The sequence below is a fragment of the Pan troglodytes genome, chromosome 13, assembly GCF_028858775.2.
Source record: "Pan troglodytes isolate AG18354 chromosome 13, NHGRI_mPanTro3-v2.0_pri, whole genome shotgun sequence".
NCBI lineage: Eukaryota > Metazoa > Chordata > Mammalia > Primates > Hominidae > Pan > Pan troglodytes.
Window position 1 is genome coordinate 51,188,192 of NC_072411.2, and position 12,065 is coordinate 51,200,256.

Consider the following 12,065-nt stretch of genomic DNA (forward strand, 5'->3'; position numbering starts at 1 on the left):
TGTGATTTTGTATGCTATTTTTCTTTCATTCATAGTTTATTGAGCATAAATTAGTCTCCTCCTGTACTCAAATCCTACACACACACACGCGCACACCCCTATGTCCTGTCTGCATAGTAATTGCTGGCCCTATTCATCTTAGCTGATTTTTCAAACATTCAACTTAGATTTTTAAAATTACTACTGAATGCAAATCCCTGTAAAAGATACAAAGGAAGTACCTGCCTTTGAGGAATTTATATTCCAAGTGGCCAGGGAAGACTTCTGCACAAGAAACAAGAATGTATCACATGCAACATAACGTGGGTTCCTTGATTAAATTCTTTTCTCACCCTCCCCGACCCTGCTTCATTCCCTGTGTATAACCTCCCCTACTTCTAACTGTAGAAGAACGTCTTGAACTTTCCTTCATATCGTCTATCCTCAGAAAGTATCCATGAATCAATCCTTCCCCTTTCTTTATCTCCATGCAACCTCTAAAGGGCATATAATAGAAGCCTTATGATCCACATCCTTTAGTCCTGCTCTGTAGAGGCCACCTTCCTTTATTGTTGTAGCTGTTTCTTTTGGTATTGACCTCTGCATTTCTAAATAACATGCGTATACCACTCTTTCTTGTCTTATCAGTTTGGGATGTTATCTATGACCTTTTGTTATATCAAAAGGCTCTAGTTAAATTAGTGGTAACAATTGACATTATTATAATTCTGCAATTTTGCCACTGCTTACCCAACATGTACTGTGATCACCTACTCCCTTTCTTGTATATCTTCTCACTGTACCTAGAGGTTATTATTGACTGAGCATATGTAAACCTCATTGCTATAAGCAGCTTGGAGCCCTGAATCTTCTTGCGTTAATGTGGATGTGTTGCTCTGTATGCTTGGTGTGGAGCTGTTGTATTGCTGTTTCCCTTTGTGGTGGTTCTTTGTTCTGATATTCTTGTTTTCTGAATCCATCATCCTCTTTCTTTGCTTACTCGTTTGTTTTGCTGGTGCACACCCTCTGATTTCTTCATGTGCGTCTTTTAATAGGAAGTCAAATTCTTGATCCTTTGCATATATAAAAGTATCTTTAATTCTGTATCAGCAAAATTATCTCTCAAGTTTAAGGGTTGAACAAAGAGTGAAATTGTTTGTTTGTTTGTTTGTTTTTAGGATTTTGTAGTTACTTTCCATGCTTTTCTATATATGTGGCTGTGGAAAAGTCTGATGTCATTTTGGTTTGTGATCTTTTATTTGTAATTTTTTCCCCTTCTTCTCCAGAAACTTTTAGCATTTTCTCTGGTTCTGAAATTTCACAATAATGTACATGTATTTTTTCATTCATTTTGCTGGGCCTTCTCTCAGCCCTTTCAAACTGGAGACTCATGTACTTTAGTTGTAAAAAATTAAAAATATATATTTATTTGATTATTTCTTTCCTTGTATTTTTCTTCCCTTTGTTTGTTTCTAGAACTCGTTTGTCTCGTGTACTGATCTTCTGTGGCTTTATCATTTCCCTTCACAAATATTTCTACTTTCTGAAAGATTTCTTTGACTTCATCTTTAACCCTTCTACTGATTTTTTAAAAATTTTCTAATAACTTCTTTTTACTTCTAAGAGTCCTACCCTATTCTCATTATTCTTTTTACAAAGAAATATTGCATCTGTAAAACAATAACCCAATGACATTTTTATCTTTTGAGAAAAAAATACAGTTTTTGTATTCCTTATTGTCTCTGAGGTCAATGTATTGTTTGTTATTTTGGGCCCCACTTTTTCATGTGGGAGGTTTGCCTCCAATGTCTGGTGATCCTGGGCTGTCTTTAAGCTGAAAGTTCAGTATGAATGGGTGGGGCTCTCCTGTAGGCGCTGGGTGGTGGGTATATATGGTGTCCTCTGGGGCACTGTAGTTTCTCCAGAGAAGAATTCTCCAGTCTCCTGGAGGAGGGAGGCCGGGTGTGAAGGAGGACACAGGGAGAAGGCCTGTGTTTCTGCAGCTGTTATAGGTGCAGGGTGCTTCAGTATTCAGACTGTGGCTGAATCTCCCAGTTCTCAGTCTCATACTTTATCCACTGCTCCATTTTGCCTGATGCTTTCAAGTCCAGAGAACTCTCCAGTTAAATTTTTCCAAATGAGGAAGCTGTAGTCTTCTGTAGGACTACATGCCATATAGGGCTCAGGAGATGCTCTGGAGGTCTAAGTTATTCTGTCTACTTTTTAAAAATCACCTTGTTTTCAACCTAAGATTCACCGCTGCCTTTTTGCCGATGGATGTCCTTAGGTGCCAAACTCCTCAGGGATTCTATAGAACAAGTTAGCTTGCTTCTGGGTGTCTTGTTAGCAAGCTGTTGGAGAATGGAGAAGTGTTGTATTGTTGTTTGTGCTTTTCTGTATATATTAAGCAATTTGGAAACTCTCCAGGTGATTCTGATGTACATCCCAGCTTGGTTTCTGCGGTGCTGTGTAAATGATCATCTGAAAATGCAGATGAGGCTATATCACACCTCAGCTCCAAAGCCTTCCATGGCTCCCATCTGCTGTAGACTCAATTTCAAATTCCTTATTGTGATATTCCAGATGCTGGCCTCACTTTCTAGCCTTGCCTTCCACTACTCACCATTCTGTGCTTTTTACAGATGCTTTTGGTTCTGTATTTAACTCTTTTCCCTCACTCTCCGACATTTGCTCATCAAAATATTGTTTTTCCTCAAGATCTATTTTAAGTTCTACCTCCTTCATAAAACTCCTCACTTTTCAAAAGCTTTCTTTTCTGTGCTGCCTACAGAATTTCTTTTATGTTTCTTTTATGATACTTAGAATATTATGGTATAGGTCATTGTTATTTACTTTTATGCTTATCTCATTATCCCCTGTCACCAAACGCAGGCTCCTTAAACACAAGGACTGTATTATTTACCTATTCTATATATCTTTTATTGATCAAATATTTATGAGTACATGTCATATGCAAGGCCCTGTGCTAGATCATGGGGTATGTACGTAACTAAAGCAGAGTTCTGTTACCTGGGGTCCTGGTTACCCCAGAAAGGGGCTCTTTCCTATTCATTTTCATGAAGCCAACACACAAAACCAAAAGTGAGTGTCAAGCGCTGCAGGCTTTAGTCAATGGCTATGGAATTGGACAAGTGGGAATGTAGCTCACAAATCAACTTCTTGGTTGCTAAGAACTGGGAAGTTACAGATGTAGGGCATCCTTAATGAAGGGGCTGGGCATTAAGGACAATGGGAGGCATATTCATGCTTTTTCTTAGAAAGGGATAAAGATTTTCTAGGAATCAAAGAGTTTCCTTTATTTTATCCTCTCTTGGTCTCATGCAGTCATTGTCATGGTAATTGTCAACTGTCTTGGCACTGGTGGGAGTGTCATTTAGTATGGAAATTGGATTATAACGAAGCTAGAGGTTCTTCAGAGGTTGAGTAAGCTGCCTAAGAAGGAACTTCTGACCACAGACATCCTGTTTCCTAAAAATAAGCAGGGTTAAAGCTCAGTAGGAATTTAGCTATGTTGCATAAACATTGCATTGGGCAACAAAAGTGGGGTAGGGGTCCAGCTAAGTCACCTGGGCATTGCAGTGGGTAACAGTTCCATCTATATTCTGCCATGAGGCTTATGGCAAGTGCTCTAAGGAAGCACTAAGTCCCCTAATGGAGCAGTAAGTACCCTAAGGAAGGGGAAAACAAGACTCCCTAATCTGTCAAGCATGCTGTTAAATTTTAGAAGGAGGAATCCAGTGTGGTTGATAAAAGCTGAACAGGGTCTTATAGGTAAGTTGTTTTGAGCTGGGCTTTTCTGTGTAAGATATTAACAAGGCACACGGGTTGAGATAAGGGCTTCTTGAATTAATGAATAAATCCCAGGCAGAGTCCTCTAAGACTTGGAGGCTCTATTTAAGGACAGTCAGTAATCTGTTTTGACCAGGGCTTGGACCAAATGGAGGACGGCAGTGGAAAATAAGCTTGGGAGAGGGATTTGGGACCCATTCTAGTGGACCTGGGTGCTTGGTTGTAAATAGATTGGGTTTTATTTGGTTCAATGCCACTGAAAGCTTGTGGACAGTGTCGTGGGATGGTCAGGATCTGTTTAAGGCAGACATGTGGTATGATCAGTAAAGGAAACTGGGAGAACAGTTAAGAAGAAGTCTTGGCTGGGCGCGGTGGCTCATGCCTGTAATCCCATCACTTTGGGAGGCCGAGGCGGGCGAATCACGAGATCAGGAGATTGAGACCATCCTGGCCAACATGATGAAACACGGTCTCTACCAAAATACAAAAAATTAGCCAGGCATGATGGTGCATTCCTGTAGCTCCAGCTACTCGGGAGGCTGAAGCAGGGGAATCACTTGAACCCAGGAGGCGGAGATTGCAGTGAGCCGAGATCGTGCCACTGCACTCCAGCCTGGCAACAGAGTGAGACTCTGTCTCAAAAGAAAAAAAAAAAAGAAGAAGTCTTGACCTGGTCCAAGACAGGTGATCCAAGCTGGGGCCAGGGTGATCGTGATGGCAGGCATGGAAAAGAGAGGACAGACATGATAACTTTTGCAGGGCACAGCTGATGCACTTGTCCTTCATTACTGTGGATTATGGAATTTATTGGCATTGGGGAGCAACAAGGTGAGAGCCCTTGAAGATGACTCAAGAATTCAGCCTGGCTCCTGACTAGGAGGATGGTGATTCTAATAATGAAGAGAATGGGGAAGAAGATGGAGTTTTGTGGTAAAGATGATGTCTTCTCATTTTGAATATTATAGTGGATTTGTATTTCCCCCATCCCCCCACCCCACAAAAAAATCCAAGTTCCAACCCCTAGTACCTTTGCAGATGTAATTAAGAATCTCAGGATGAGCTCATCCTGGATTGAATGTGGACTCTAGGTCCAATGACTGTTATCCTTATAAGAGAAAGGAAGGAACACACAGACACAAGGGGAAGGGCATGTGAAGAAAAGGCAGAGATTAGAGTTATGTAGCCAAAGCATGGCAATGATTGCTAGAACTACCAGAAACTAGGAGGAGAGAGGGCTGGAACACACCTTCCTCAGAGCCTCCAGAGTGAACCAACCCTGCCAGCATCTTTGACTATGGCCTTCTGGCCCTTCAGAAATGTGAGAATCGATTTATGTTGTTTTAAGCCACCAATTTTTTTGTAATTTATTATAGCAGACCTAGGAAACTAATTCAGATTATGTTCAGATTTAAACATACAGCACAAGAATTTACCAACCAGCTCCATCCTAAACTTTTGTTATTTTATGTGATCCACTGAAAAGATAGATATTCATTGAGAATATCCTGTTGCTGATGTTAGCAACATTTGGTGATGGGGATGGGGTGGGGTGGGGTGGTGTGGGGAGAGTGGCGGAGTAGTGTTATTGAAAAATGAGGCAGGTACAGTAGATTTGCTTCCCTACAGGAAAAACTATTTCAAAAGCAAGAAGCAATCAGTAATTGAGCATTCACTGAGTTTCTATTTTGTGTCCAATGCTATATGCTAGGGACTGAAAGAGATACAAGATAATACGATTCCATATGGACTCGCGAAATACTCACAATCCAATAATTGAAACAAAACCATTTAGTAAAGCTAATACATAACCAATTGATAAGGGAAGTAAGGAATATTGAACTGCATATGGAAGCTTTTTTTCTTTTTTATTAATTGGATACTTGAATTTTTAAAAAAATTTACCATCGAGTTTGAGATTCTGTTACAAAGTCACTCAGTGTCAAGGGTATGTTCCTTGATCCCTTAAAGTAAAATTACCTCTTTGCTTGAGGCATGATGCATGCTGAATTACCACAAGAGCCCTGGAACTTACAGGCTGAGAAATCATCCTTTTGCTTCTCCCTTCCTTGCTAGGAAAATGCTCTGCAGCCCGCAGAATCAGCAGCAGGCAGAAGCACAATCACCCTCTGGTTATGGGAACTGAAAGCATTCATGGACTGTCTTATCTAAATGGTTTGACAAGTTCTCTATTCACCTGGCCAATTGCATCAGGCCCTCTCCTTTTCCTTCCACTGCTGAAACTTGGCAGGTGCAAGTGTCAGTATTGCCCTGCGGCTGGAATGTGCCCTGGACAAGAACTCCCAGCCCATCACTGCAGCCTGGAGAGAACCAAGGGCCTTGTTTGCTGCCCCAGGGAGTGCTGCAGGGCATTACTTCTAATAGCAAAGGAAATTTCATATTCATTTGTGGATACTTCTGGGCAAAGCTGCACTCAGCTTGTATTGGCTTTGTCCGGAGGCTGGTGAGCAAGACCAGGGAGTCTAATGGATCTGGAACATGAGGACAGGCTAAGTGATCCCTCATTCTACCACTGTCACTTGTGACTTGCCTCCCAACAGTCCATTTTATTTTGCTCTCCCTCTGAATACACTGCAATCCCCTTTGAGCCACAGGATTGGGAGTCAGGCCTAATGCCTGCCTATGCTATAGGTCAAACATTGTCTGTGGAGGCTGTAGAAATTAAACTATGGTGTTCATGGCTCCCAGCACTAACAAAGGACATCAATCACTTCTCCTGTGTGAACTCTTCCAGTGAAGGAAAAAGCGATTATTTATGAATCAAGCCTTGAGGCAACTGGAAGTCTTTTTGTTGCCGATAATCTCTTACTCTGGACTTGCTTCTGTAATGTGCAAGGATTTTTACCCCTACTCTTCCTTTTCTTTTCAGAAAGAGAGGAAATTGTGATTGGTTAAGGCATCTGAGCCAGCCTGGGTGTCAAGTAAGAGAAATGAGGACATGATTTCTGGAAACAGCATCCCAAAGATGCCGTTTGCAGTGGAACCTCTAGTCAGCACAGAGCATTTGAGAAGGGTGCAGAATGGTGTCATGCTATGGTGATCAGAGGGCATGGGGAAGGCAGTGGTCTCCTGTTTCAGAGTCGGGATCTTCAGGATGTTTATGAGGTGTTCCTGTTTGTGACTTTCTTTGGATTTAGAGATTACCCTGCTTGGGGATAAGGGAATGAATGACAGTAAGGTCCTTGAGTAGGACACAGAGTGTCCCTGTGACCTTTCCAGACTTTTCCCTGGGAATCCTGGCAATCCTGGAAGGGAAAGATTAAGGGAAGGTGTCTTAGCTCAGGCTTCCATAACAAAGCACCACAGATGATGTGGCTTAAACAAGAGAAATTTGTTTTCTCACACTTCTGGAGGCTGGAAGTTCAAAATCAAGGTGTCAGCAAGGTTGGGTCTTTCTGAGGCCTGTCTGCATAGCCTGTGGATGGTCTTCTCCCTGTGTCTTCCTATTTTCTTCCATCTGTATGTACGTGTCCCGATTTCTTCTTATAAGGTCACCAGTCACCTATTGGATTGGATTAGGGCCTACCCATATGACCTCATTTTAAATTAATTACCTCTTAAGACTCTCCAGATACATCACATTCTGAGGTACTAGGGATTAGGACCTCAACATATGAATCTGGTGTGGTGTGGTTGGGGTACACAATTCAGCCCACAACAGAAGGGAATTGTCATTCTACAAATTCAAGTTCAATTTCATAACTGATAAACCTTGATTGCCTTATTGGGGTTCTTACCTTTGAGAATTGGATTCAGGCTAATGGGACTATTTTAGGGGAAGTGGGGGTGTGGTTGTACATCAGAAAGGCCTGAATTAGCTTAATTACACTTGGAGGGTAGGAATGGTATTCACAGTTTAAAGTTTAGGTCTCAAATTTTGCGTCTCATCTATCCAGAATGTGTATTACTGATGTCCTGAGATGGGGTAAGTAATTACTTCGGACAGAGAGCTGAGTGCCTTTTTCATTCTGAGGGCTCCTGATTAGGCTAGCTTGAGATCCTTTGTATTAGCATCCTAGTTTCAGCCTGTCGGGGGCCGGCTTCTGCAGCCTATGGGAATGTCTCCTGTTTTAGAGGCAAAGGACTGCTTACTTATATACTAAAAAGAACAATCTTAACAGTATTCATTTTGTCTTAAAAAAAAAAACCTATTGCTCTAGAAGTCAGTCTAAAAACACACAGGAGGAACTCAAGACTTAATTCTCTATAATTTTCTACAAGAGCTTTTGTTGTTTAAATGACATGTTCCCAACTAACTGAACACAAAAGTAGTGAATGAACTTCAACTCAGCCAAGTGCTAACAATCTGCGATGACAGCAGATCCTCCCAGCTGAGACGTTTATGCTGAACAAAGTGGCCTGAATCCTTTATGGCTATTGATTTTGCTTGCAATTCCCTTGCCAGTGTGCAAAAATGGTTGTTTTTTGTCGACTTTCTCTGGACATCTTTTGATGACTCACACTGTGCCAGCTTTGTGAACTCAGGTGTGCATTGACATGCCTACTTCATGCCATCTGCTCTTCCATACACGTTGAAGGTGAAGACCAGCAGTGGAGCCTCTCCCCTTTTCTTTCAACTATTAGATTCTCTTGCTGAGAGCTGTGTTCTTCTGAGGACCTATGTTTGCACACGGAAGCCTGGTTACCTTATTTATATACCCTAGAAATGAATAACTTTTGGGTGATATTTTACCTGCGGGGATAGAAACCGATGCTTCAGGTTACTGCGGTGTCTGACTTCTTGACATCAGCTTTTTGACAGAAGCTCATTATCACTGGGTCGGGGGTCAGGAATGACACATTCTAAGCTTTAGGCACGTGGTATGAAGAGTTAAACGTAGCAGGGGATATTGTAGTCTCGCTTCAGCTTTAAATATGAAGAACATTAATTAAGATTGGGGTGGGGAGATTTACCAAACCCTTAGGGAAGAAAAACTATTTAACAGACTTTTGTTTTCTTGCTGCTACTACTGATTCTGAAACTAGGATTTGTATAATTAACTGGTTTCTTGTGGAGTAACTCTTCTACCTCTTATATATGGTTCTTAAGAATGTAGCTAATATTTTAAAAAGACTTTTCACACCGTAAGTACTCTATAATTACTTGGTGAATTAACTATATAAAAATTGATTCCAGGGTAAACAAAATGTGGTATATACTTACAATGGAATATTATTCAGCCATAAAAAGGAATGATATTCTGATACATACTACCACATGGATGAAACTTGAAAACAATGTGTTAAGTAAAATAAGCCAGACACAAGAAAGGATAAATATTGTATGATTCCATTTATATGACGTACCTAGAATAGTCAAACTCAAAGAGACAGAAGGTAGAATAGAGGTTACCAGGGGCTGGGGGTAGAGGAAATGGGGAATTAGCATTTAATGGGTACAAAGTTTCTGTTTCAGACGACAAAAAAGTTATGGGAATGGATCATGGTGATGGTTATACAACACTGTGAATGTACTGAATGCCACTGAATTAGACACTTTAAAAATGGTTAAAATGATAAACTTTTTATTATGCTCGTTTTACCATAATAAAAAAGTTTTAAAATATTGATTCCAATGCAGAAAGCATATTTGAGACTTATACACATACAAACATATAAAATTTAAACTTTGTATTCCTTAGACATATATTACTTGAGCTTAAAAACCTGCCTGAGGGCAGTTTTTCTATGGATTTCCTACTAATCAGCAATAGAGAAAACTTCTACTCCAGGCTGTTGCCAGGACTGTAGTCTCAGACAGTTGTAGCCCAATTCCTACCCAACTTTTTATTGGAAGAAATAATAACATTTATGGGAAATATCTCAAAGGATATGGAGTTCATTAGTTTTTCCAGAAATTCTAACTTTTATCCCCGGATCAAGCCAGATAATCAGATTTTTATGTTTTTTTTTCCTTGCCAGATCACTTTAGTGAGTTGTACTTTGGTGTCGTATTTCATGTTATGGGATGCAGTAAGAAGACATTATAGGAGACCCCCTACTGTGTATACTTAGAGACATTGTTAATTATTTACTCTCCTCTTCCTCCCCAAATGTGGATGATAAAGGATCCTTTAAGAATTTGCCTGAGGTAGGGAAGGTTAACACCTTGGAAGAAATTTCTCAATGACACAAAGCTAACACTCTTGAGGAGTATGTGTATGGTATTTTATATTTTGTTCAATGTGACCATAGTGTGTCTATTTTCTTCTTTGCTTTGGCTACTAGCATGCTCAGAGCCTAATTTTTGAACCACATCAAGTAATAATTTAGCACCTTACAACATACATTTCTGTGGACTTTTTCTCATGTTCTTACAGCCTCTTTTTATGTTGTCTTCTCTACATAGTATATATGTTTTGTAAATGAACTCATTCTTTTTTGAAATTAGATGGCATACTAGTACTAATTAGGGTTCTTCAGAGAACCCTGACCGAGAGAGCATATGTGTGTGTGTGTGTGTGTGTGTGTGTGTGTGTGTGTGTGTGTATAGAAAGAGAGAGAGTAGGGGCAAGGGGATTTATTTTAAGGAATTTTCTCATACAATTGTGGGGCTTGGCAAGTATGAGATTCATAGGGCAGGCTACCAGGTTGGAGATCCAAGGAAGAGTTATTGTTGCAATCTTGAGTCCAAAGAGAGGCTGGAGGCAAAATTTCTTCTTGGGGGACCTCAGTCTTTTTTCTTAAAGCCTCGACTGATCAAATAAGGCTCACTCACATTATGAAAGGTAATCTGCTTTATTCAAAAGCTACTGATTTAAATGCTAATCACATATAAAAAATACCTTCTTGGCATGGACTGATGTCTGACCAAACAGCGGGCCACCATAGCCTAGCCAAGTTGATGCATAAAATTAGCTATCACATTAGTCAGGTGTGGTGGTACATGCCTGAAGTCCCAACTACTCAAGAGGCTAAGATGGGAGGATCGCTTGAGCCCAAGAATTTGAGACTACAGTGAGCTATGATCATACCATTGTATTCTAGCCTGGGCCAGAGTGAGATCCCATCTCTTACCAAAAAAAAAGGTATAAATATATAATAGAATTTTCTTAAAATTGGGCATAATTTTTGTCTTTTATATTTGCTCATTTGAATGCATATAGGGAAACATTCCAGTTCCCTCCCACCTCCTCATCTGGGTTCAAGACTCATGTTGTCATTATTTCATCAGCTGGTAGGGCTGTCTTCCAAACCAGGTTAAATGGCACAGAGTCTTCATTGTGGATGTGTTGAATGTGTGAATGCTACGGCCTGCCAAATACCCTGATATATGCCAGTGTTATAGAGAGTTCTGCCAGCTCTTTGGTAAACAGCCATTTTTGTGGAGGGATGTGATGAGGTGTATGATTTCACCAATTATTACCATTCTTAATTAGATGGGGCCCAGGTGTGTGTTAATAAAACGCTAGCTCACACTCTCTGTAATGTTAATGGCCCCACCTTGACTTGATTCCAGGGATTTCATGCATTTGATATTGTTCAATTGACTATATTGCTGTTCTATTCTGAAACATCTCCAAACATCCAGAAACCTGCCTTTTGTTAGAAAACATTCCAGTTGTTCAAGAACGTTACTCATCGTCAGCAGTGGCTCTTTCCTTATCTTTTTTTATCTCTGGTAGGCTGATTACTCTGAGTGCAAACCTTTTCACTGTTCCAGAGAGGAGCCTGACAACCACATTCTCCTTCTCAAGGTAAGAATGGCAGCTGTTACAACAGCCCTCAGCTTTTCATTTGGGAGCTCTGGTTAAGTTGTTGGGAATGGACTCCTGAAAGTCCTGGGACCCTGTCTTTTTCCCATCTCCTTGGCAGTTTGCCAGGTTTCCCATCCTAAGCCCTCACTGCTCACTGTGATCCTGCGGTTTGGAAGCCAGGCTTGTGCTTAAGTTACAATTCTGGTGAACCAAAAAGGGGAGTCCCCATGCTCAGCGAATGGTTGGTAGATCAAAGACTTCTCTGCTTACCACAGAAGCTAATTTGGTCAATTGAAAGAGAACTTCCTCAGAGTAATCTTCTCAGTGACAGATGGGGGTGCGTCGGGGGTGTGGAGCAATGTTCAAAAGTGTCTGCATTAAGTGAAATACATTGCCGAATACACTTAGAACATGTGTGCACTAATTATTGAGCATTTGTAGTTATAGAATCTTTGCATGTTAAGCCTTAGAAAATATTTACTGATCTAAAACAGGACGAGAGTGTTACCCCAACAAAGAAGAGAGACAGCATAGATGGACGTGGGCACATTGAAAGTTATG

At 40.6% G+C, this 12,065-nt stretch overlaps 1 protein-coding gene across 17 annotated transcripts in view; it reads left to right on the forward strand.

Annotated features, from left to right (window-relative positions):
- LYPD6B (LY6/PLAUR domain containing 6B) overlaps positions 1–12,065 on the forward strand; it is a 176,826-nt gene that overhangs the window by 110,893 nt on the left and 53,868 nt on the right. For 12 of the 17 annotated variants that reach the window (XM_525939.8, XM_063790502.1, XM_063790501.1 and 9 more), the window contains one exon: positions 11,433–11,504. The exons of the other annotated variants lie outside the window; for them this stretch is intronic. In XM_525939.8, the coding sequence (XP_525939.3) occupies positions 11,433–11,504 (72 nt within the window). The remainder of the gene's footprint in view (positions 1–11,432; positions 11,505–12,065) is intronic. 17 annotated transcript variants of the gene reach the window in all.